This window comes from Scatophagus argus, chromosome 11, assembly GCF_020382885.2.
Source record: "Scatophagus argus isolate fScaArg1 chromosome 11, fScaArg1.pri, whole genome shotgun sequence".
In the NCBI taxonomy this organism is placed as follows: domain Eukaryota; kingdom Metazoa; phylum Chordata; class Actinopteri; family Scatophagidae; genus Scatophagus; species Scatophagus argus.
The window spans coordinates 10,881,715-10,909,482 of record NC_058503.1 but is presented as its reverse complement, the minus strand read 5'-3'; the positions used below and the strand labels follow the sequence as shown (position 1 = coordinate 10,909,482).

The window sequence follows — 27,768 nt, the reverse complement described above, 5'->3', positions numbered from 1 at the left end:
TCTGTGTGTGCTTGCATATGTGTGAATGTGTGAGAATCCACAGCCGGCAATACAACTCAACGTCTTCCTAAAATAGAGACAAATTTTCATTTGAACACATTATCACCTTATTAAGTCATTTAGAAAATGGTACCAAACCCCCTCTTGAAAGCTCAGTCTGTTCATCTCAACACTGCGCTCTATTGACTTGAGACTTTATGGTTACCTTGAGGCATCTGTGCATGTTTGCACGGCCTCTTATAAAACAGTAAGCAGAACAGCGTAATGAAGATCCAACAGGCACTCGTTGGTTTGAGTTCATAGATAATCTTTGAAAGTTGAATTTTGGCCTCAGCACACCTTTGCTCAAACAAAAGGTTTGTGTATCGTTTAAGCTCCCGGAAATGACACACTCAGCCTTTTTTCCTCTTTAAAACAATGTCCTTTTGGGGTATGTTTTGACCTGTTAGAATTTCAAAGAAAGAATATTCCAGCTGTGGGCTACCTCGTAGGACCGCAAATACTTAAAAGGACCATGTATTCACATGTTTGGGGATTGTTTTGGGGCCCAGGATTTTATGAAGACTTCAAAGAATAATGGGATAATTATTGCACTTAGCACCAGAGGGAAAGAGAATGGTAGAGAGGAAGAAACACATTGAGACAGACAGACAGAGAGAGAGAGCGCGAAAGGGAGGGAGGGAGTAATGAGTGTTCAAAATAGGCAATAAATCTAATAGCTTGCAAATTGAATGGAAATATGCTTTCACAGGAACATCAAATCTGTGATTATTATTATCAACTTTGATGCTGCGATCTTGTCTAATTTTTTTTCTCCTCTTCTTTTTATGAGAGTTTCACATTGCTGTTAATGTTTTCTTTTTCTTCCACTATGGTGAGCTCAGCCCAGGTAACACGAAAAACAGCTGGCACAAGCGTGGCTGATAGCAGCATGCTCACGCTGATTAAATTGCAATCGATTTCTACAAAATGTCAGGAAATGCTGGGTCTAGTGCCATTTAATGTGCGTCAGATGAGACCTGAAGGTAAGGGTCTGTGTTATCACTCATATGTCACAGAATGTGGAGAATGACAGGGGGGTGCCAGGAGTTTAATTGGCGTTAACACTCAGTGCAGAGCGCAGGCTGAGTCTCCCAGGCAATGCCCAGTCAATGCGAGTCAAGACAAGCACTCAACAGGCTTTGAAGAGAAGCAGTTGTATTTACTTACTGAGATGGATTTTTTTAGGGGGATTTTTTTTTATAAAGCATTACAAGAGTCTGGAGAGTGATGGGAGGCATGAAGTTCAAAAGAAATAAAAACAGAAAACAATAGCTTGAGCACACACAAATCAGGACCAGGCTCTCTAGAGAAAAAAAAAGAAATCCTGAGATGATATAAACTGATTTTGTTGACTAATAAAACAGAGGCTATGATCAATATGCCTGTAAATTGCTTTTGTTGGATAAGCCACCACTAGAACTGAATAAATATCATCATGCAAAATAGCCTCCCCAGATCTATTGGTTATCTAGGACCTATTCATACATGTGGTTATTATTGCAGCAGCAGTGATGAGCTCACAGGTTGAATATACACAGTTATTAGAAGGATAACCCCCTCGAGATGAGCCATCTTATTTTCAAGGGGGTCCTTAGCACAGATATACATAAAATACAGTACATAAAATACAGTACATAAAACAAACACACAATAACACACGCAGAGACAAAAGCCACTCCCACACCCATCGTGTCTGTGCCAAACACATGCCAAAACACACACAATAAATGCAAAGCTGCATACATTTACTGAGTAGCTTGTTGATGGTGCTTTAAATTTAAAGACACTAGAGAGAACTAAATAAATATCATCATGCCAAACAGCCTCTCTCCACCTGTGGGTTATCTAGGACCTATTCGTAGCAGACATGGACACACAGGTTACTATAAAATAAATCATGTAAAAAAAAAACAAATGCAAACACAAAAAAGAGCAACAAGACAAAGCAATTGACTTAAAACATCGCGCTTGACAGACACTATAAATACTGATTAGCCCACTAATTGACTGGGAGGGGACGGCCCAGTCTTAGTCAGCGTGCTCATTTGAAGGTTTCAAAGACATGAGGAGATTATTCTTTTGGATTACCTAAATGGTTTTACAGGGAAAAAGGCCATTAATCAAAAGCACCTTCTGGACAAGAAATAGCTCCATAGAAAATATCTACAACCTTCTCATTTCAGCACGGAGATTCAAAGCAATAAAGCACAGTGTCATGAATGGCTGGCCCCACTCCAAACCCATTAATGATGTGATGATTGAACTCCCTTTCACAGAATAACCCAAGACACTCAAAATGTCACATCAGGTTTGTCAGCAAAGGTTGTTCATACAGATCAAGGTCACATGCTGGAGACATGGGCTTGTTAACTCTTCAACTTTTTGGTTAACAGTGGAGGATATACTGAAGCTTCCTTTTCTAGTAAATGATAGACAGCAGGGGCATACACATCTTGCAGATGTGGATGCGCACATTATTTCGCCCATACATAATAATTTCTAGCGCACATAAAGTTGTCCAGAAAACAAAACCTGGCTGATTTGTTGGCCCATTAACGGCTGTCTAAACAGACTAACTTTGACATATATAAAGACAACAATGAGACACACCTCTGGCACAACATCATTCTGGAGATGAATAAATCTATTTCCCTTGAGAATTTGTTGTCATGATTTTCATGGTCATATGAATTTCCCTGACGATGAGTTACTCTCTCTGTCTCTTCCAGCAAATGCTGTGTTTCATTCATGTAAAACACTTTCTTCTGGATGTTGTCCTCCTTTGCATTGACTGGGGATCTCCAAAATTCCCACACGAATCACGACAGAGAAATAAAATAGAATTCAGTCAGATGTTAGTCTCAAACATCTGATAATTTATTCGCCTCTTGTTTCCTTGTTTCTCTTCCTGTACGCGAGGCGTAAGAAACACAAACATGTGGAGCAACACACAGGAATACAGAAGACTATCTGATGGAAATTATGCATATTGTAATGTATATAGTATGCGAATTGTAAACTTCTACTCCTTGTTTAATCACGGTGTTCAAATTCTTCTGCAGCTGCATGAGTGATGAGCGAGGTGGTGTGGGAGGATGACAGGGTGAACTGGATGAGGGAGGTGGCAGGTGTTTGTGAGTTTAATAAATGTGTTTGTGCCATTCTGTGTGAAAGGAATGAAAAGCTAATACAAAGCTGGTCACACAAAAGACATTATTCACCATCTCCTATAAGTTAATCTGAAGCTGTAATCATTTTTATCATGTTCCAGTTTTGATAATAGTTTCTTAGCTTTAAATTTCCTACAATTCTTCATTGCATAGCTTTTCACAATATATAAAGGTTGTTATATTAGTTTTCTTCCAAGGCAGTGGCCAATTACCCTCCGCACTGTGGTGCTGATTTCTATCAGTTTTCGGCCTGGGCAGGGTGAGGACAATCACAAGTTTCAGGGATTGATTTGCTGACAAGCCTCATGGGAGTAGTAGTTGTTGAATCCTGACAAAATAATTGCTGTTTTATTTTAGTGCTGGAAATATGAGGCGATCAAGTCTTAGTAGCAAGGACAAGACTAAATTTAGCTTCACATGCTGGGCAGAAAAACAGTATCACATTACAGCTTTTCAGAAAGGCTATAAAAGAACCTCTGTGTGAGAAAATGCATTGTGGAGTTGAGGCCAGTAGAACAAAAGCTAGCTTGGAAAAGGGGGTAAGACATCTGCACTCTATGCAAAACTGCCTTAAGATAAAGTTCTTAAAGTGGCTGTCAGATGCTGCACTGAAGTCAGTAGTAAAACTCACACAAACTGCAAGGCTCTCTTCTGCTCCTTTTTATTTCCTTCAGACTGAGAAAAACAGCAATGTCCTGAAAGAAAGGAGATATCGCTGTCCCCACACGTCCTTTCCCCAGCAATATTTTAAAGATGACACTCAATTGGTGTCAATTCCAACCATTGTCACTTCACCATATGCCAAGTTTTCTTTTAGATGGATTATTTCAGCACTGTGGTGGTTTCTTCCCACCTTGAGATTTCTCTGCTGCACATTCTCTGGACTTTGACGTGTTTCCATCAATTTTGTAGATAAGTGGTTATGAGAAGAAGGGGGGAAAAAACAACATTGTACTTTAGAGCATTCAGATCCAGCTCTAATCTCCTTTCTCAAGATGACGAAGGAAAAGGATCACATATGATGGAAGGGTCTTTATAATGGACTGGAGAAAAAGATGACGAGAGCTCACGCAATCACTCCACCCTCTGGTGCAAGAACTAAATCCCCAAAGGAAACTCCTCATAAACATTCAATTTGTTCAAGGCTGCTCAAAGTGTGTTCAGTTTCTCATTTATTGTACCTTTGGTGCATATCCAGTGGAGCTCTGTGGTAGCATGTCGACCACTCAAATAACCTGGAAACAGGTTTGCTGCCTCTGCCATGGCTGTCATAAATTCTACCACTATGACAGGCCTTTCGGTTTAATTCAGTCTAAAATAATACATTGAATTAACTTTCTATTACAATTCCTTTGATTTGTCTTTAATCAGGGACGTGATTTGTTTGTTTAGATCAGCAGGAAGATCCATAGAGCTGCTGGATAGAAGGATTTAGGCGTCATGCTGGATGGTTATGTTTCATATCCTTCACTAAAGAAAGAAAAAAAATAAGGGATCAAGGGAATGTAAATGCTCCCTCACTTCATCTAAGCCAGAATGAAACTCCACCTTGGCTGCCATTTTCATCCACACATGTGGAGTTCTCAGGAAAGGGAAAAGTGAAAAGAACACATTTGCCTTCACAAATTGCACGAAATCCATGGCAGGGATGTGGTGATAAGGGTTCAGGACTTGAAGAGACGCTCACATTCTGTCAGTGAGGTTATTGGTAGATGCCATTTAATATATTTTCGGCAGCAGTGAAATAAGTGACCTTGAAGAGGTAGTTGTCTCACCAAGGTTAGAATATTCAGAACGATTTGAGTTCTAGTGTGTGGGGGTTTTTTGTTTTTTTTTTATTTGTGGTTTTGATGTTTTGTCCTTGTTGCAGACAGGCTGCAATGAGAATTAAAATGAGAGTGGATTGAGGTATTGCATCACTGCCTGATGTGGAGTCTGCAGTTGGTGCCAGTTAAAGCATGCATGTTTGAAATGGAGATGCAGTTCATTTTAGTTTAGCTGCCTCTGTTTTTGGCTTTGTTCAGACTTTATGTAAATAGTGACAGACCTCACATGATCTGACTCAAGATGTTTGACAAAAAAATCATTTTGCAAAAGAACTACTTGCGAAACTTAATTGAAGAATGTTACATTTTACTGTGACAGGAGGAGAGCCGGCCAGATGGACAAGAAGCAGAGCCATCAGAGCCGAATCTCACTGTCGTCGCAGCTCTCGGGTCAATATTGCAAATAGTGTTTCAACTCCAAGACAAACAATTTTGATCCTGGTGCTCCCACTGATCCAAACATTTACTTATCCAAATTTACTTCCAGTTATTGCCTGGAAAGACAACGTAGGTCAGCAGAGTGTGGATGCTGTTAAAAGATGTGCCATATGATTGATGACTTTGCATTTGAAATGGTTTTCTGTTAAGTAGTTTTTTGATTGTGTCTTGTTCCTTTCATATAGTGCACCCACTGACACAAACTTAAGATTCAGGTCAACATTTAAACCTTTTTAACCTCTAATCAGCATAGATGTAGCACCAAGTGGGCACTGCGGGTTCTGACTTTAATTATGGACTATTATTATCACTGAGGGATGAACACAGAGGTCACTGAATCTTTGAAAATTGACCCTTACAATTCCTCTTTTGTTCTCAGCTTAGACTAATGTTCTTCATGACATTTCGGTGGCATATAGGAAGACGGAGACACATGAAGAACAAGACATTTTTCAAGCTGACATCTTCTGATTATCTGAGCTGAATCGTTTGTAGGTATATGGCAAAGTTACGAAAAACATCGATACCAGCGAAAAGCCTTGATGAAAGGCTCTATTGTCTGTTATTAGATACTTCCAAGGGCGTGCAGGCTTTCACAAAACCAATGTCTTCATCATTTTGGTTTGGTTTTCAGAAGGTATAGTGACGATCAACAGGATATAATACCATTGCATGCAATTAGATTCAGATCCATGCAAGAGCTGAAAATGGATGATTTCCCAGGGGTTTGTACTAATCCACTCAAGTGCCATGGTACCTTGTCATGCACTTCTTTAAACAAATCATATTTTTATCCCAGTGTAAGGTCACACTATTTACATGCATTTCCGCAGCTGCCAAAATTATTAAAGATGGAATTACTCCTTAAAACATTATAGACTGTTGTGGGTGGAAATTTACCTTAAATGGGCATTCATAATGAATCCATTACACATCTATAAATGCAGTGCTTGTGGAACAACAGCACCATAGGACATCCATGTCAGGTTTGTGGGTCTCAAAATTGCATTGTAGACGACTGAATGTGTTTTGGGACACTCCATCATCAAACAGCTGCTGGTGGAAATGAAAAGACTGGCAACATTCATCAATACTTCAAGGGTGCAGCGTGTGCCATGACTGAATACATATAATCACAGACACTGCAGTGATCTGATCCACTGTAATAACACTGACGCTTGCCATGTGTTGTCTTCTGCTGATAAACACATGTCTGAGCAGCGTCAGTGCCTATGTGAGCTTGATTCTCATTCCCATCCCGGTTACTTAAATAACCTGTCTTTGGGGTCAATGTATGCATGCTGCTATAATTGGTCTATAATAGTTCACACAGACAAACGTCCTCATTAGGAGATTAAGAGGCACGGGTGTGATATTTACCCAACTTGTACAGCATTATGGTTAACCTACTTTTGCTCACTGAAAGAGAGAGGGGGGTAGCTGGCAGCTGCTTTTCATATTTTTACGCCAGTGGACTGATCTATCTCTGAGTAAAATAGATGAGGTGGACGAGGAAATTCTCTTAAATGCTTTATTGATGATGACAGTGCTTCCCATTTAAGAGGCGTATCAATGCTGCATGAAAACAGCTTAACCTATGTTCCTAAAAAGGCGATCGTGGGATTATCAGTGCACAAAAAAGCAGCGGGTGTGTGAGAGACAATCTCCAAGGCTACACTTGGAATCTCCCAGTCTACCAGTTGTTGCAAGCAGCAAACCTTTAAAGCCTACGTGCTTTTAGATTACTTTGCTGATGTGTACCTAACATAAGAGCCAGAAAACTTTATTTTAGTCACAGTGTGACATGCGGAATGTTTTATTGACTGAGCTCTGTAGTGTAATAATAAAACATGACCCTATAAACATACATTCTCAGAAATCATAATGTACCGAAAACTGTAACACATCAGTGGAAGTGAAAATTTGTATAACAAATCAAAAAGCCAATTACTGCAAACACTTCACTACAGCAGAAAGCTGTTTGTTACAGGGCAAAATGTTAATGACAATGGAAGACAAGGCGACTCAGGAATCATTAGAGTTGCAGTGCTAATTTATGGGTAAAAAAAAAAAACTCAACAAAATGTTAAAACGATTGGTGTTTGTTCATTTACACATAACAAATACTGAATCAATCTTTAATGTGCCAGTATTTTCCATAAAATATAAAGACAGGTCTGAGGCAGGTAATCCAAATTATACATATACATATGTACAAATATATATTTGTCGAGACATTCAGTGATGCTGTGACATCCCAGGCTGAAAGGCTCTTCGTTGATGTTTTTAGTTATTCTGGCATCTCAGACCTCTGCTGGGTGGACCTTTGCTGGGAATTATGCGAGACACCCATGCTCTATGTACTAATAATCATAAAGGTGTAAATTGACTGAACCTAACAGGCGCAATAAAACAAACAGGAGAGTGGGGGGAGATGTCAGTTAAGCGCTCTTCTGTACACGCCCACACAGTCCACTGGTGAGATTTAATCAGCTAAAGTGAAAACAGCTGGTTGGGCCATGGGTGGATAAGGGCTTTAATGTCGAGGGAACTGCTTCAAACTTTTACATGCAAGAAAAAAACACTTTGTGTTATCCCTTTTGTCCATGTTTGCTTATTTCTTTTCTTGTGGATTTGATGTTACAAATGCAACGTTTATTGAGAGCTGACTCTCAAATCAAGGATTTTATAGTGTTTTTGAGAGCACTAGAGAGGAATTGAAAAGATGAATAACTCTGACAGTAAATAAATGTGCATTGTGCCACAGTAGATTGCTTATCTCTGAGATGTTTGAGCTCTCTGCAAGTTGATTTGGATAATGAATTGAAGTGGACAGAAACCCCTTGCTGCCTATATGAAGTATGAATATGAATTCAAATACTTATGTAGTTAATGTGCTAATGCATGCAAACTCATGCAGTCCTTTAAAAGGGAGTAAACTAACTTACATCAAAACCACCTCCAACCAGGGTGGCTGCATTATCTGCAGAGGTAAGTAACAGTAAATGCTAGTGAGAAGTCTCCTTTTTAACAGCTGTAAAACTATACAACACGTATCACTTAACATTCAATGTTCTCTACACAAGCTTTGTGACAGTCTTACCTCCACAGTGTCGCGGGCAGCTGAACAGTGTGTGTGGAGGCCTGCTGCGTCCGAAAGCCCAAGCTTAGTGCCTGTATGACACTCAGTCAGGTCATCCTATTCAACATCTACCTTTTTGTTTTTTTTTTTTTTGTCACGCAGATATGTGTCACACTGCACCAACCAGGTATTGAGCTAATAAACTGACTACTGATCTAAAAGGGTGAGCATGTTTCTACTCTGTGTCTTTCTCTGTCTAGTGCTCCTCTTCACTCTCAGTCTCAGCTTAAATCTTATTTGTGACGGCAGACAAAGCACTTAAAGGGTGAAGCTTTTTTAGGCTCAGGACTTTTGAGCATATGACAGAGTGCATTAGCTTTTCCACTTTATGCAGATATTGGCCCACTTTGTCACTAAAAAGGCGTGTTGAGGACTATTTTTGCCGAATTCAAAGTGAGGAAAGTGTGTCATGACCCAGTAACACGTAGTGAAACCTGTGTGAAGTCCTGCCGGATCGCTCCCTCATGCTATAGCCTTTCATGGTGCCTAAACATTAAACATGATTGACAGATTGCTGTGCATTTGAACTCCTCCCACAGGAGAATGCCATAAGTAACACCTTTTTAACAAGCACTCAAAGGGAAATGGCTGTGTTGTTGGAGATTTTTCTGTCAGACGGGGTCATTGAAAGGGGTGTTAATTCCTGTGGGTCTGAATGAAAACTAAATGCAGTCAACAGTGTCAGACTCCTCCAAGAACGGGAACAAAACAACGCTTAAAGGACAGTATTTTGCAAAAGCCTCACAGACTGCCCTGTCAAATCTGTCTGCAGTCACGAAGGGGCAACAAATTCTGAAGTTGCTTCACCACATGCATATCTTACTGTGCTACTTTGAATCCAAATTAGGGAAATCATTACTGAATAGTGAAAGTTGGCATTTACATTTATTTCCATGTCACTGTGCGTGGGAGAAATTTAACAACACATTAATCAATTTGGTTAACCGCTTTCTCGCTGTGTGCTTTACAATCATCTCCTTTGACCAGTGTACTTTTAGCTTAGTCATTATCACAGCTTTATTTCTTTCTGAATAAAATGGCTGTTTTTCCAGGCTTCCAACAAAGAACAAGGTTACATTGTTACATTGATGTACAACAAAAGAACATCACTCAATCAAAATATCACTGATGTTGACATTGCACAATATTTCTCTCTAATTTTTATGGTATCCTCAGTACGGTCATGTAAGATCTTGCATGGTTAAAATATGTATAGTATTCTCTTATGAGGTTATAATTTGGTTTATGAAATCTGCTAACTAACACTACTGTGGCTGTCAGGGAAGAATTGCAGTCACGCATGAAGTCTCCAAAAAGTCTCAAAATGGGAAACAGGGTTTAATATTTCATTGTTCCCAGATATTAAAAAAAGTTTAACATTTTATGCAAATATATTTATCTGCTTTCTTGCTGGGAGCAAGTTGAGAATATTGATAAAACAAAAAACAAAAATGCTCTCATATCCCTATACTAAATATGAAGCTACAGCCATCTTAGCTAAGATAAGAAACAGCTAGCCTAGCTCTAGCTACACATAACTTCTGGTTAAACTTCAACCTGCCTTTTTTACATTTTGATTTTTGTACAGATTAAACAAATGATATATAATCACAGATATACAATAACTGAGTGAGTTTTTGATGTGTCAGATTTGAGGTGGTAGATTTGCTTCCTTTGGACAGAGCCGGCCGATGTTTTTCAGTCTTTGTGCTAAGATAATCTATTCGATGCTCAATCTTTTCATCTAACTGCTGGGAAAAAGGTCAGACATTCAAGTTTTAATCCAGATTTGAACTAATGAAATGACAACAAACTGCTATTCATGCACATTATTAGTGTATTCTCTTTTTTTCATATCATATCAAGACATTTTTGTCTTGGTTTGAGACTTTTGGTGACTTGCCTGTGCTTATGCATTGCTGAATTTTAATTGTGTGTATTATACAAAGTGATTCTTAAAGTAACACCTCTTTAACATTAAATTCAGGGACATCACATTTACATTAACTAATTGGCTTGAGTTTTAGCTGTTTATGTGCTAGTTTGTTTTCTATGTTTAAAACAAATATGCAAATAAACCTAGAAGCAGCATTTTAATATTTTTACCCTTAAGGCATGCATGCTGTGTTCACTGACATCTCCCAGTTAAAATGAAAACTACACTCGCAATATTGTTTATGTGACGCGTTCACTGTTGTTTCCCCACCAATAGTTCTCAGCCAAGTGGAACCATCTCCCATAGCATTTGGTGGAGGTGGAAGACAAGCCCTTAATCAGCTGTGTTATTGAATTATTGAATTAAAAGCTTAAGTACTCAGGGTGAGCATGTCAATTTTTCACAACTGAATGGTACACTGCTCATTCTATTTTCATCTGAATAGATCAATTGTGTATGTAAAATGTAGAAGAATGGAGGTATTACACAGATCAGTTTCATTGTCTGTAATTCCCTTTCACTGTGACTGTAATCATTCTGAGAGACAAGCCATATTCATCCAGCACTGCATGCTAGTCCTTAATCTGCATTCAGCTCCCCTCAACAACATAGCACTTTTTTGTCAAGCAGCTGTACAGTAGTGCAGTGTTAATTAAAAAATGGTTTGCTTCAAAGCAAATTTTGCATAATTATGTCAGAAGTGGAAGTTTAACCTGCTTACATCCTTGTGATGTAAAACAATGATATAACGTTAAGAAACTGGAGGAGTAAGTGTCGCAGCAAACGGTTCAACCCCTCGCTACTTGACATTCTGCTCACCTGTCTTCATCCCCCGTGTTCTGAAACCCCGGGACTGATACAGATAAAATGATGTGATGTTTCTGTCTGTATTTCAATGGGATGAGTTGCTGTGACCCACGCAATCTCCCGTTCAAAGAGTATTTCAACTTATGCAGATGAGCTCATCAGAGCTGCCTGCTGAGATGAGACATCTAGGTCTGGAATTGTGTCAATACCAGCACCAAAACAAATGCAAATCAAAATCCAAATTAATGTGTTTTCCCTGAGGAGAAACTGAGTCGTACTTATAGTCAGCTCTCAGTAGATGACAGGATTCTGTTATCCCGAGCTCATGAAAAACAAGGCATTCTCAAACCGCTCACCAAGCCAGGGTACAAAAGTCAGTGTCTAAGGATGGTGGAAGTAAACTAAACTAAACTAAACAAAAAAAAAAACAAAAAAAAAAAAAAAGGAAAAAACAAAACAAAACAAAACAAAAAAAAACCAGGAGGCTTTCATTTCATTGTTTTACAGATGAACAACACAAAACATTTCTACATTTCCAGGATTCCAAAGTTTAGCGATCTGTCTCAGTAAACATACATCCATGTTTATATTTAGTCGTTCTATATAGAATATGTCGAGCAGATGTAGTGGATGCTCTGATTGATGCTCTGAGCTTTTTAAATACTATTGCTCAGGTCCCAGCAGCATTTATGTCCCTGTCTCCTGCTTGAATGACTAAGAAGCAGCCGTATTTATGTTTGGAAAGAAGTAAGCAAATGCACAGATTGCAGTGGTTTATGCTATTCTAATATAATTGCACCACAGCTCTGCCCTTTGTCCATGTGGCTTAACAGTAAACAGTGAAAAGTGCATACAAACAGTGCCTGTAAAATGTCTACTAACCTTGAAATCTTTATTTGTGAAGATGGTGTATTTTTATTTGTTGTGTAATTCTCTTTTTCAATACATACATCTACTTGTGATAACCTTTGCTGCGCAATTTGTTCAGTTCATTGCTACTGCAATGACCCACTTTCCCCCAGAGGGATCATTAAAAATTCATTTTAACTAATCAAAGAATTCTTCACAAAAAGTCTTTGCTTGTAACTGACAGCTGCAACCGAATGTTAACGCTTTCATTTTTGTTAGATTCATGTCTCGTAATTTGTCAGACACACTCTTAACTAAACCTAAAACCACGTGTAGGCATTAACTGAAAGCAGGTCTGGTGACTTTGAATCTGAGAGGAAAAGTACAAAAGCACGAGCGAGGTTTCTATCTTTATGATGCATATACTTCTAATATAAGCATTGAGCAGAGGAAGTCAAATCACTTTCTGTTGGGTGCACTAATACACAGTGCCTGTTTTTATTTGAGTTTTTAAATAGCTGCATAAAATGTTGAGTGTGATTTTCTTTTGAAGTCCCCCTAACTAGGATCTAGACTACTGCAGATAACATGTGCTGGTACACAGTAAGTAGCTACAGCCGGTACGTTTGCAGAGTCGCTGCAGCTTTTTGTTATTAACACGCATTAAGCACCTTGTAGACATGAATGCACTTCTCTCACATGAAAACATGACAGCTTCAGAAGTTGTCACCAGTCAAAAATAATTGCCTTCCATGCACACAGTGTATACAAATTTAATAAAATACACAACAAGTACAGTAGCCCACATTCACGTGTAAGCTCAGCTTATTTTCACATAAACTGCAGAGGACAACGATAAAATTACAAATACATTCTTAAAAAACAGTTTTTATAGGAACCTTAGATGGTTTTATGAAAAGGGACGTTCCCTGTTGCACCACCATTAACAGTTCATAAGACACTTCACTTTTGTATTTAACATCACTGATATGTATTTCGGTTGCCTGTGATATTCGAAGAGATGTTCCTTATACACTAAATGGAGACAGAAAGCTTCACCGTACAAAAGCAGACAGGACTCAATAGCTTAACAGTAGCAATTTGTTCAACAGCCTCACAAAATTGGAGCTTGTAATGTGTAAAATACAGACATCTAAATTGACAGGTACAGTACACTGTGAAAACACTTGAAGTCAGGTAAGCACTGATCACCCCCCCACCCCTAACCCAAACCTTCACAGCAGTCAAGGACACATATTTCACTTAAACACAACAAGTCACAAAAAAAACAAAAACCCAAACAAAAACAAACAAACAAAAAAACAAACACACAAAGCAGATGGTTTTTGGTTATACAATGCGTGTCTGGACACCTTAGTGAGTCAAAGTAAATCACCTCTTGGTCATTAATCTGTGATATCATCATCACACCCCTGGCAGGTGACAGCGAGCGGGATCATTTGACCTGTCAGTTATTGGAGTCCAGTGGGTCGAGAGCACAATCTGACCCCCCACACTCCTGACTGATGACAGAGCTGTGAATGAGACTGCTTGACAGGGACTTAGGCCTGAGCTCACAGGTCAGGTAGGAGGGCTCCTCCAATTCAGTGTGCAGTGGGGAACACTGGCCATCTGGAGGTCCATAGGCACTGATGTCTGAGCCACCCTCCCTCTCCTCTGTGGACTCTGGGTTGGCCAAGTCCAGGGGCATACTACTCTTAGTGGGACTGCTGGACGCAGATGGACTCTCCTGCAGCGGTGGGCTTAGTGCACGCTGCGATTTTAAGTAAGGTTTGACATTGGCCACGAGGATTGTACTGTCCCGCTGTTCCTTTCCGAATGTGCTGAGGGTTTTTCTGCTGCTGCAGCTGATGGTGCCATAAATCTCTGTCTCTACCATGGCATCCATTCCCACCGGGATGAAAAGGTTGGTGCGATTATCGGCGCTGTCGGCTTGGCTTCCTACCCGTAACTTTGGCATCCAGCATCTGTCAGAATGTCCCAGTGCACGACATTCATCGGTGCAGTGGACTGATTTGTCTTGCTCTGTAAAAACAGTTAAACAGTTGTTATTGGACCCTGCTGGGGTGAGAGTAAACAACCTGGAAGAAAATGTAGCTGATGTTGTGAAGAATGAGCAACAATAATAAAACACAAATTCCATTACTATTCTTAAAACCCGAAATATAGTATCTTTCTTGATATAGGTTATTTGGTATGCATCACTAGATTTTTTCAGAATAAAATAAAAACCAGCAGCCTGTTGCGACAGCTGTGACTTCATATTTAGCAACAGTGTTTTGACTTGCTAAAGTACAGTCTTTTCTAGTCTAGAAATCACTCACAAGGCAACCTTACAATAATGTCATATAAATAAAAGAAAAAGTAAGTTAATTTTACTTATTTGTTGTTGTTTTGTTGGTTATCGTAGCAACTGAGTGAGTCAACCTATTCATGAACCCATTTCCCTCTGCTATTCTCAACAATTTATGTAGGAGTTTCCTGGAAAAAATCATCTGGTGCAGAGGAAGTGATGTGTTTCTCATTTACATTTCAGCAGTTTGAGTTGAATTAACAGAAAAACAAGAGTGAAATTTGCATGAGCAATTTGCATGAGCATGAGTGATGTTCACCACTTTTTGATCAGAAAGATGGTGAGAAATGCTATAGTTGGTTATATTACTGTAAGGGAAATGTTGGGGGTCATTATTGTGATTTTTGCATTTTTTTCAAAAAAGATTAACAGATGTGACTCTGTAGGTGTTCATTTATGATATTCAAAAAATGGTGAAAATCTGTCTGAATGTCTTAAAATTAAAACCCAAGGTGAAATTGAATTTTGGAAATATTCAAGTTTGTGGCACAAACACTCATTAGTTTGACCTTTAGTGATTTGTCTAATTACTTTGAAGGATTCTCATGCATTCTAAGTAGCTCTTTTGAATTCCCTGCCCATTTTTCTTTGCACTTCTTATTAATACTTACATATGAAGTATATTTTGTCCTTGCCAAAAGAGGACCTAACTGTACTCAGTAGTCAATGGTTTCTTCTTGCAGCACGAAACATTTCTTTCGAAAGTGTGAAACCTTAAAAAATAAAAGTTGGTGAGAGCTGGCAAAAATGAAAAACAATTAGCTTTAAATATAGTGTAAGTGTTACCTCAGTGCTACTAGATTAACACTACTAGAGGTAGAATTTGAAATTGAAGGGGGGTATTTATGTCACTTGATGTGTCGAAAACACGCCACCTTTTATTCTTGATTGAAGTGTTTCCCTGATTATTTCATGACTGTAGTAGCTTCAGCCGCATTAGTTGACACTGAACACAAAGCCAAATGCCACAAGACTGTACGACATGTGCAAGTGACTATGTATCAGTGTCAGTGGGTAAGGCTCCATCTTTGTGCCATAACTTAGTCTTTTACATTTCACACCTGCATCTAACCCTCGTAGACATGAAATAAGCACAGAATGAGTGACACGTAGAAGAAGCCAATTTCCATGGTGTTAGGATGTGGAGGGTTTCATTTTTTTCTGTAACCATTACATTACACTATAAAAATTAATTTGACAATGATACATCGAGGTGTTTTGCATGTAGAGGCACGAAGTAAAATGTCAGGCTTGTATTTGTAAATTGGCAACACATGACAGTTTTCCTTCCTTTGTTATACTGTACATGAAAATGAAACAGCAATTTAATTTGCAAAAGTTTAAATTTAATCTTCTTCTTCTGACTTTACTCTCATAAATGTGTTTTCTTTGCTGTGATGCTATGAGGTTGTGAGAACCTCCTTTTATGCTAGATATGCTAGATATTCAAACTAATGAGTGTAAGACAACTGTGCCTGTCTAGAAAAGTAAAAAATCCAAAGATTCTACCATAAATTTGAGTATTATAGCTCCAAGAGAACAAATCATACTTTCAATAATGAAGATAATCTCATAAATGTGCATTTATATTACAGACAATGGTTTTTCTTATTCAATTTTGCCTGAACTTAATATAAAAGAACTGTCTTTAGTATTCTGAATGGCTAATATACCACATGAAGCATTATCTTTTATGTAGGAATCCTAAATTAATTCAGTCTTATGGCCTGTCTTGGCAGGCAATTACAATCAGAAACATGAGAAAAACAAACCTACTGTATTATATTAATATATTTATCAATTATTTATCAAGATTTCTCGCTATCTCTATCTGTCTCTCTCTATCTGTCTCTCTCCCCTGTCAACCAGCAGGTTTGTTCGGATGGGAGAGGAGTGGTTGAAGAATAAATCTCCTTTCTGCGACTAACTTAGTGAACCTGATCAGAACTGTGTGGTTGTCTGTCGTAGCAATTTGTTTTAATTATTTTTATATCAATATACTGGGAGGAGATTTTGTGCACATTTGAATATTGGGAGGGATGTGTCACTCACCCCCAACCCCCGATATATATTATAATTACCGCCTTGATGAAAACAATGTCTGCTGGTTATATGGAGCTGAAAATCAGCAATAACTTTAATGTTCATCTTGCCTAACAGCTAAGTCAGTTGAGGAGCTTTTTGTAGTTTTAGCTGACCCATATGCAAAAATAGAAATAGAAATCCATAGAAACTCCATACTGAGATGTGGAAAGTGATGCCAGCCTCCCTGGTTTCTTTGGTCTTTTTTGTAGAGCAATTAGAGGCTACACAACATAGTTACTGCCCACAAGGGACTGTTGTAAACAGTAGCCAGGTAAGTTGGTGGATGGTTGTCACATGATTTACAACATAAGGTCACACCTAGTGTTCCATATCTATGGGTAAAACACACAAAGACAAATACCCAGAAGGAAACAGCACACACCACATGTGAAAAATCTCCCCCTCTATGCGGGTGTCTCTCCACAGGAGCCCAACGCTCTTAGTAAAATATTAAAAATGAAAATATAAAAAATTTCTCGCATATATAACATCACATGTTAACATACATTCCGTTTCTCTCATGAATCCATCTCCTCCTGTTTTATTTATGGAAATAACCACAATATTTCATCCCATCACAACATGGCTTGATGCTACACTGATCAGCGCTCGTAGCTTTGGTCTATAAATAAGGCTTCTCCATCTTGTCCACATGCCATTATGTGATATCAAAGACAATGAGTAGCAGGAGACTAACTGCGAATGAGGCACTTGATCTCACTTTCAAACCTGGCCCTGATGAAGATGAGAATATCAGCCTGAAACAAGGGGAAGCTCCACATGATGGGGCTCTTCCTAGGAAGGGTGTGTGTGTGTGTGATGGGGAACCTCTTGTTCAAAGCCAACAGTGCCGTCTTCACCAGCCTCGGCTAGTTTTCTGGGGGGATATGCACAAACCCAAGGGGAGGTATGTGTGTTTGTGTGTGTGTGTGGCGGGGGGCTTAAAGAAAAGATACTTTCTTTCAGACTTAAAGAAAAGATACACTCTCTGCGCCACAGCCCCCAAGAGATGTAAAAATCAGCACCATGTGCCACACTGCAAGCTCATTTGGAAAGTACAGGCCACCACCATCAACGGGTCCTATTGCTGCTCAAGTCCATGAACACCCACACAAACACACACCCACATGCACACTTTCAGCCATAGGACAAAATGAAACTGTTAATTATTCCATGACTGGATGGAGATTTAACAAATTTAATTAGGCTGTTAACACCACAAATGTTCTAGACACTTCATAAAGGATGCTGCATTAAGAAAGTCAAAGGAAAAAGGCTTTTCTGCATTATCCACATACGTGCCCCATACATCCTTATGTGGGCTACAGTAATTTCTTTAAGATATCTGTTTTAGGTGGGTAGTGCAGGACAATGGGTGTCATTTTTTTTATCTATTTGAAAATGTAGCAGTCTTACTTTTCTTCCTGAGAATGATGCTGCAGATTGAAATGTTAAATATATATATGCACATTTTTCCTTCTTTTCCTTTGTATGCAGCATTTTTGCTCTGCAGCTGAGGTTTGATGTGCACACTACCTGCCTTCTTTCATTCATTCATTCATTTTCTATACCGCTTACTCGTCAGGGCCGTGGGGGGACTTGAGCCTATCCCAGCCAACTGCGGGCGAGAGGCGGGGTACATCCTGGACTGGAAGCCAGTCAATCGCAGGGCTGACACACAAAGACAGACGTGTGGTTGTCTGTCTTTGTGTGTCAGCCCTGCACACCAAGGGGCAATGTAGAGTAGCCAATTAACCTAATGTGCATGTCTTTTGGGATTGTGGGAGAAAGCCAGAGCACCCGGAGAAAACCCACGCAGGCACAGGGAGAACATGCAAACTCCACACAAAAGAGCCCAGACTGGGATTCGAACCTGGAACCCTCTAGCTATGATGCCTTCTTTCACATGGAAAGAAATGTGGATTCTCTCTCAGATTTGAAATCTCTCAGTTTTGACCAGCAGCACAATGACTGCTAATCTGGACTAAAATTTGTAGGATTGGAGCCTTTATCAGTATTTGGATAAATAATATGAAATATTATTTGAAGTGTGTTTATTCATTTAAAGCAAAATGTCCAATAAAAAATGCTTTCGGTAAGCTGCTCTGAATTTAGTGAATTTATTGGTGAATTTAAGTCAATTCCAAGAATCAGGAAAATAGCACTCATTGCTTTTACATTTGCAGATTGCTGTCCTCTTGGGCAGGTCTCTCTTGAAAAAGAAATTTTAATCTCAGTGAGGCTCTTATCTGTTTAAATAAACAAGACTGAAATGAAATAAACATCGGAATATCTCATACGTGGTATAAATAGTTGGTTAAAAGATTTAAAACAAAATTAGATTTCAGTAATGAACAGAATTGTGATTTTTTATGTCAACAGGTCAGGTGCCAGCAAACCAATTAGAGAAGCATAATAGTTGAGCATAGAGTGTTTTCTGTAGTTAAGTATGTTTTTTTTAACTGATAAGCTACTGACATCAATGTTCATCAGTTTGTGGCACCACAGACCAGAAATATGTCCATTTACATATAACTATATAAACAATTATGAATTTAAACAAAGTTTACCCAGGTTGCTTTGACTCTTTCTTAAACAAATTTAATTTCTAAACTGTATACTGTATTTTTTCCCACCTGTCATGTTACATATTACGTGCACGTGCTTTGTTACATTCAAAGCATAAACCGTTCTGGTGCTATCTTTGTCAGGACTAAGATCAAGAGAAAATACGCATTTGAGTTCAAAATGCATTTAACATCAAAAGGGAGAACTAAATGATGGCTTTGATTTGGCAAAACCGCAACACAGATCCTGCATATTACAAGTGCTACGCTTTGAAGCATCTACACCCCAGATTACAGTTCTGTGCCCCATGCATTTGTGTTTCTCCGTCTTTCTTCTGGCGCCATAGAGAAAAGTATTTTTTAGGCTCAGACACGCGAGGCCAGAACAATAAGCATAAGCAGAAAGATGCTGAATTCATTTCCATGGTACCTTTCACCACCGCAGAGGAGCTAGGAGATGATGCTGATGCAAAGGGATGTATGTGCTTGGAAGGTTGAGCAAAAACAGAAAAGGTATTTTTGTCATTTGTCTTGCTATATTACCAGAAGCAATTTCAGGAACATGTCTACATGTTTACATTTACCAGTAAATCCTTCATGCTTACAAGAGATAAGGATTTATTTTCTTTTTCCTGCCATGATCACACCTTTATGATCACTCGCTGTAGTTTTTCTATAACACAACCATTAACTGCATGCAACAATTTGGAAAAACATTAAAAATAATAAATGTATCACAGTGCTGTGAGCACCTTTATAACTTACATTATTTCAAAAAATGCAGGGGGAAGCAGATGAGTAAGTGAGGGTGCTTTCATCTATTGTGTCTGTCATTGGCTTTCCATTTCCATTTTCCATTCCATTACTGAATAAAAATTTGTCGAATAATAGCTCTAAAAATTAGAGTGACACAATGGTCTTATATAGTCCACTGCATTTACATATTCACATAATACAATCATGACAAAGTGACAAAGTAGATGTGATCTTATGGCTAACTGTGAATGGAACAATAACACGTTCTCAAAAACAAAGAAACTGGCTGCCCATTATAAATAGAATCAGAGAAAGCCTAGCAGCATACCCACTGTGCATCTGGTGTCTGTGAGAGTGAATAAATATTCAGAGTGCATGATAGTCGAAGCTGCACAGGTGCATATATTACCTGTATCAAAGCAGCCAGGAGACTAGAGGGATGGTAAAGGTAAAGACATAAAAGCAATACTACTTAACCCACAAGCTTTTGTGTTGGTGCATTTGGAACTAAAATTCTGTGGTGTCTCCATTTTGGATAATAGCTCTATCTTGTCAAAATCTGCACAACAGTGGCTTTGTTGTTCAATAATGTACCTGTATATATGTGAGAGACAGAAAGAGTGTGTGGGCTGGAGCGTGATGTTTTTGTGTGATCAGGTCTAATGCATAGTGCATAATGCAGATCTTCCATCTAGCAGCCAGCAGACAGTGACACCATTTAATGTTTAACTGACCAACCCAGAAAGAGAGAAAAACATGTATTCTAACCATTAGCTATATTTTTTATATGCAAAGAGTAGAGGCATTAGCAAAAAAAAAAACTATTAAAATCATTGCCCCCACTTCTTTGCATTGCTCTTATCATACATATGCAGGTCTATAAATTGACTGACATTCCTGTCAAGCAAGCATCAGAGCTGCACATGTAAATATTCAGTCTCGCATGTACAAAACATCTCTTTCAAAATGTGTCCATTTGATTGGCCTTAGAACTGGGGCTGAATCAGATTCAGGAATGTGCTGCGAAAAAATTGTGATTGAATTTACACCTCCCACGGAGTCAAGTTTGGTCTGCCATAATTCCTCACAGCACACACTCACACACAAACACACTCACACATGGACACAAAAAGTGAGACAGATAGAGAGAGAGAGATTCACACATCCTTCTGGCAGCCACAAGAGCGTTTCCATCTCTGCCCTCCTGAGCATGCCACAAACAAACAGTTCATAGCAATGTAAATGGTGTGGAAAGTACTGCATAGGGACTTGATGACCAGAGCCATTCTCTTCCAAGGCTCACAAGGAAATGAGAAACATCACCACTTCACTCAAGTTCCTCATTATCTTTTATCTTACCAGTGAGAGTAGCTTTCATATTTTCAGTTTATATCCACAACAGATAAAAATATTTCAGTCCCTGTCAGGTCAGGCGAGTTGCAACAGATTGACAATCACCTATGATTATACTCCTGGCAGTGGGGAGATTTGTGAAATAAAATTTATGATTTCTATTTTCAGTTGTGCAGCAAAGCTGCACTCAAAACAGTGTAACCACTGCAAACCCGATAATAACTGAGAAAATCTTTCCAGGTAAAAAGCGGAAAGACTCTGTCATGTTGCACCAGACATACCTGTCATTTAGCACTGCAAGTCTCTGTCATGTTTTCTCGTCCATCGTGTTATTCGAGACATGCATGCAGTGAATTTGTGTTCAAATAATGATGTGATCAGAAGAGACACAGACACACTTTGCCATGCATATGAGTTTGTTTGATGGCAAAATCAGACAGAAGATGTTTGAACATTTTACCTTCCACCAATGGACTCTTTTATCCTTTAAAACTGCCATCTACCTTAGAGTCTGGAGCCTTCGTGTCATCTTTGAAACATAACTTGGGCTGTCTGCAATGTAAAGCGCCACAAAGTAACCCTATCTGCATCTAATAACAGTGGGGATTTTCCTCTTCTATGTTAAATATTTGTTATCCCTGGTTGCACCCAGAGGTCAGTGGACCTCTGCTCAAAACACCAGCGAGCTGCGCGCATGTTCTCAGTGCATAAAGTATAAACAATGTTTGGTATAAGAGTCAGTTAGGCATCTTCAAGATGTCAGGAAGAGAGTGCATCCACTCACCCTGTTCAAAAGGCTGGCCATTAACTGCTGTTGCTTTCATCTTGAGGGCCTCCCTAGCAGACGTGTCGCAGTGTGAGCCTTTATTAGTATCCTGGTCACTATCAGCCTGGTCACTATCACCATGGCCACTGTCTCGGAGGCTTGCTCGTTCTGCATCCTTAAATGTTGAGCTGCAGCAGAATGGAAGGAGGGAAAAAAATAACTTGACATTACCTCTGCATGAGCACTCCTATTTGATAGCCATAGTCAGCTGTCTTGGTACAAGGATGAAGAAGTTAAATGCACTGGCCAGGAAGCTTTTGGATATATTTCTTACCTTTGAACAAATGGCTGCCTGCTGCCAGCATAATTGGGTTCTGAGGGGAAATTCTCCGTCTAGAAATGAAAGGAAAATAATGTTTGGCATTGGCCATGTTAAAAGTTTGATGCAATTCTCAACAATTCAGACAGGAAAAAAAAAGTCTCATCTGTTTTTCAGATATCTTTATATCTTTACTACAGCACCTGAAAGATGTCAACAAAAGCCACAGAGCACCTGCCAGTTTTGACGGCATGATAAGAACAAATCCACTTTGTGACCATATGTGACTCCTTGGCAAGGCAAAGGAGTAAAGCATTAGCCACTGTCATCAGCATCCTTTTCCCCTATCTTGAGAATAATGTGTTTGTGTTGATCACACCCACATTCACTAGTGACTGGTGACAGTGCCAGGCCTTGTCATCTGTGTTATCATCTCCAAATGAGACTGTCTGTGAGACTGCCCTAGATATTTACATCGTTTACAACAGATAATTCTGCTGTGCTAAACATCACGACAAGCCCATGCTGTCAAATTAGCATGTTAGCTGGCTCGTGTACACAAGCCTACCATCTCTACAAGGCAAGGCTGGACCCTATTAATGGCCTTATTGTGCCAACTTTGGATGCGGATGGGTGGATCTGGCTCATATTTGTGGGGAGCGAAAAATGCGATTGTAAGGTTATGCTGTGTGCATCTTGCTGTCTGGTGCACATTGGTTCAGTAATATGATCGGACAAGCTGCTCAAACACCTGTCCAATCCCACATTTCAGGCAGGGTTTTGTTTTCACTCTATAGCAGTGGATCTGGCAGGGTCACAACAGCCTTGTTCAAGACTCACGCTGTTTGCATGTCTAACTGAGAGGACTTTCTGATTATGCAGACCACCTGTACCATTTTGCAAGAGAAGACTTACAATTGAGCACTTTCTAAAATGATTATGACTCCTCAAATGCACTTAGGAAGGGCTCCTTTTAGTGAAAAGCCATTTACAACACATAAATACATTATATTTGGCAACACTAAGTTTCCATATCATGCAGAGAATATTTCACAGTGTCATAACAGGGAAAGAAAAGGTGATAATAATGATGTCTGCTCACAGTGACAATTTCTCTTTTTCAGTCGATTACTTTTCTTTTGTCAGATTTGTATAGCAAAGCAGCGTGTGTAGATAAGCCAGAATAAAGGGCAGATAAAGAATACAGTGCGGCATCCACCTTACCTGTATCACTGACATCCTATTCGCTGGAGTGTCTGTGCTAAGCCCGGCAAAGCTGGAGTGGCACCCTGCCCTGGGGACTGTCAGGCTGTTTGGGGTGGTTTTCAGGTACATGACCTCTGACCTGGGCAGTGTGAGTGGCAGAGGACTCTGGTAGTCAAAACATATTGGCGAAGTGATGAGAGATGGACTGCTCACCACATTCATCCGACTTGCAGAATCTCTCTCCTCCATCTCACTCTGCACCAGCATGATGTCACTCTTGTTGATCCTTTTCTTTTTGCCTTTCCCCACTGGAGGATTGGAGTACTCAGTCATGCGGCAGTTATAATTCCCAGTCTCCTTATCTTGATGCTTGGACTTGACAGCGATGGCGGTCATGACTGCTAAGAGCATGACAGAGATAATGCAGAGGGTAACTATGAGGGGCAGGGATACATCCCAGTGCTGCTGTTCCCCACTCTCGCTGGAACCCCCTCCTGCTGCCGTTTCTGTGTTCGCCTTAATGATCAGCTTAGCCGAGGCAGATAAGGGGGGCTTGCCATGGTCAGTTACCTTCACCACCAGCTCAACCACAGGGGAAACTTCTTCCCAAAGAGCATGGGCAGTTCTGACCTCTCCTCCCACCGGATCCATCTCAAACAGGTGATCGTCATTTCCTTCTGTGATCTCATAGGTCAAATGGCCACTTTCTCCATGGTCATGGTCCACCGCTTTCACTGTAGCCACAATGTAACCGATACCTACATTTCTAGGCACTGGGATTTCTGCTGTATCATTCAGCAGAACGGGTAATATAATAACTGGGAGATTGTCGTTGACGTCAAGGACATTGACCCTGACCGTAGAAGTGCTTTCCATGTGAGGGGATCCTCCATCTTTAGCTTGAACCTTGAACTCAAAGGATTTTGTTTGCTCATAGTTGAATGACCGTGAGGCATATATGGCTCCATTGGTGGGATTAACAGACACATATGTGTACACTGAAACATCTCCTATATGTGACGGCAGAATGGAGTACGACACTGTTCCATTGCGACCGACATCTGGGTCGTGGGCCAGAACGGAGCCCAAATACTCCCCTGGGATGTTGTTCTCAGGCACCTGTAGCACATACACTGTCTTTGTAAAGCGTGGCGCGTTGTCATTCTCATCCAAGATTTTCACAGTAAACGACTTGGTGTAGTTCAAAGAGGGGATCCCATTGTCTCTCGCCACTATTGTCACATTGTATTCATCTTTCATTTCCCTGTCCAAAGGTCTGTCTGTGAGCAACGTGTAAAAATTATCATTGTTTTCCTGCAGTCTGAAGGGTACATTTCCCAGCACCCTGCACTGAAGTTGACCATTTCGGCCAGAATCTTTATCTGTCACTCTCACAAGTGCTATGACAGATTCTGGGGGTGCTGCCTCACTGATGGCTCCCTGACGAACAGAAACAAAATTTATTACTGGAGAGTTGTCATTTTTGTCAAGAACTTTGACAGTAATTTTACAGTGGCCCGGTATCGGGTTGGGCCCAAGATCCTTAGCCTGCACGTCAAACTCTATGATTGGATTCTCTTCAAAGTCAATTTCTCCTTGGACCTTGATGACGCCAGTATTGGGGTCAATGGAGAACAGATCTTGGATTCTCTCAGATGCATATCCAGTAAAGGAATAAACCACCTGTCCGTTGCTCCCCTCATCTTGGTCGGTGGCATTTAAATCTATGAGTACTTTTCCAGGAGATGAATTCTCTGGAATTTCAATCACATAGGAGGATTTTTCAAAAACTGGGCTATTGTCATTCGAATCAGTCACCCTCACGTTGATTTGCATGGAGCCTGATCTTGGATACTCCCCACCGTCAATTGCTGTGAGCAGAAGGGTGTGATGGCTCTGATCCTCCCTATCCAGAGGTCTCTGAACCACCAGCTCTGGATATATCGTCCCATCGCCCCTCACTTTTAAATCCAAAGAAAATGTATTGTAATCATCTCTTGTGACCTGGTATGTCTTTATGCCATTTTCCCCAGAATCTGAGTCATGTGCAATAGTCAGAGGGAAGCGTGTCCCAGCAGCTGCGTTTTCTGAAATATCAATATTAACATGATCTGATGGGAAACTGGGTGAGTTGTCATTTATGTCCTGTATATCAATCTTGATCATACATATTTCCTTGTCATTGGCAAACACCTCCATAGAGAGCTGGCACTTTGGGTTGCGCCTGCATAACGTTTCCCTGTCAATCCTTTGTTTGGTGAAGATTAGTCCACTCTCGGGGTCAACATCCACCAGATGTGGTGCAGAATTCTCCAGTACTCTGAAGTTAGATTTTTTTCCTCTCTCCGTGGTCCCATAACCGGCATCTTTTGCTATATTACCTATAACAGTGCCAGGTCCTTGTTCCTCCGGGACAGAATAATTGAGATTTTTCAATGTCAGGGCTTTAACCCACAGTAGAAAGAAAATGGGTACAGAGAGACGCATCCCTTCAACTGGATATGCGGTAGTGGCAGACAGAAAAAAAATCCTCGTTGACTTTCAACCTGTTGATTACGGCAAACCTAGAGGACTAAACCTAAACCAGGCGTGTGGCTGACGCCGATGCCGCACTAATTGTGTATTAAATCGATCTGTGAATCGTTATTGCCTTTTAATCGGTATTTTATCCTCTTTCACATGCCGTTCGGCTACGATGAACTCTTTCTGTAAACAAAGATGACCGCCCGACGACACCTAATGCATGAATTAAACATCAAATTCAACATAGTGTACGAGAAATGCTTTGTTTTTCCTCACAGGGAGACTTAATGAATAATCGATGACTATAAAGTATTAATATTCCCTACTGCATCCAAGGTTAAAGCGTTTGAATCTCCGTGGTGAAGGTTAGACCGTAGCTTACAAAAGCGCATTGCCCTCATGCGACATCTACACCTAGGCTACAGCAAATACTGACATGCCCGTTCAAAATGCAGCATTGTCCGATGTTACCATTCACGATGCATTTACTTTTTTCCTGTGCGGCACACTGTTGCATATGGGTTCTGCTCGTGTAGCATATACAGCCTGCCCATGCCACAAAGTAGAATAAAAGCAGGATATAGAGCTGTTAATCCCGTCCAACCTTTTGTGTGCCCGTCATTCAAGAGCATCTATGGCACGGCTGCGACTTTTGCCCGATGATTGTCCTATAATCAGTCCAGTAATCCCATAATCCAGTCCAATTGGACCCAGTGCTCTATCATCCTTCATTCGGACAATGCTCATCTGCACTGCCCCTGTGAACGTTGCCAGAAAAACGTGGAAAAAAAAAAAATTGGGTGCTGGAAGATTTCAGATAATCAAAATTAATCGCTTTTCCTGCGCTCAGTTCTCTCCGCGTCAACTGTTGAAACCTGCTCCCTTCGCAGTGAGATCTGACCGGAATCCTCTCGACGCCTTTATGACAGACTCCAGTGTCTTTCTTGGTGCATTTAACATAGTTTCTGATCGTCTTCCAGCAAATGAGTGAACAGTGACAGATCTTGCCTTGGGGGGTTTCTCCAATAGGTCTGGCAAGATCGCATGAAGAAGGGCTGTTCTAGTGCTACGTGATTCATTTACTGATGTGCGCGCACAGAGCAGCAGCATCAGAGGGAAAACGTGCTGTTGGATGTTGTTCCTAATACATGTGGATGTGAACCACGGATTATGAATAGATCGATGAAACGTGGTAGACTGGGATGTAGTAGAAGTGGTCAGTGTAAAGGAGAAGTGAATCAGATGGGCATCACGGTGTGGAAAAATGTAAAATTTAAGATGACAAATTAAAAGAAAAAATATTATCAGGGTTTATTTCCCTCAGAGTGGTATGTTCTCAGTATCAGCGGAGCCCTTTGGATATTCAGAACTACAGATTTCTATCAATAATTGAAAACAATACCTGTCTCCTGTATTGTATCTTATCATTATGAGCCAGAAGATAAAATGAAAGACAGACCGTGGGTGTTTTCAGGATAATCTCTGCAAAGGACATAACAGAATTACTTATGCTTCTGAAAAAAACAAGGCTTATTTCACAGCTCAAATATCACAGCTGTTGGTATAACCTGCCTTCTGCAGCTATCACACTTGCCTCCAATAGCCTATC

The 27,768-nt window shown here is 40.1% G+C and overlaps 1 protein-coding gene across 1 annotated transcript; it reads right to left on the bottom strand.

Annotated features, from left to right (window-relative positions):
* Positions 1 to 12,966: 12,966 nt before the first annotated feature.
* LOC124067547 (protocadherin-17-like) lies at positions 12,967 to 27,320 on the bottom strand. Its single transcript, XM_046404982.1, has 4 exons — positions 23,655 to 27,320; positions 22,446 to 22,504; positions 22,130 to 22,299; positions 12,967 to 14,256 (listed from the first exon to the last, which is right to left on the bottom strand). Exons 1-4 carry the CDS (start codon positions 26,121 to 26,123, stop codon positions 13,679 to 13,681), a joined length of 3,276 nt encoding a protein of 1,091 aa, XP_046260938.1. The 5' UTR covers positions 26,124 to 27,320; the 3' UTR covers positions 12,967 to 13,678.
* Between the last annotated feature and the right edge of the window lie 448 nt (positions 27,321 to 27,768).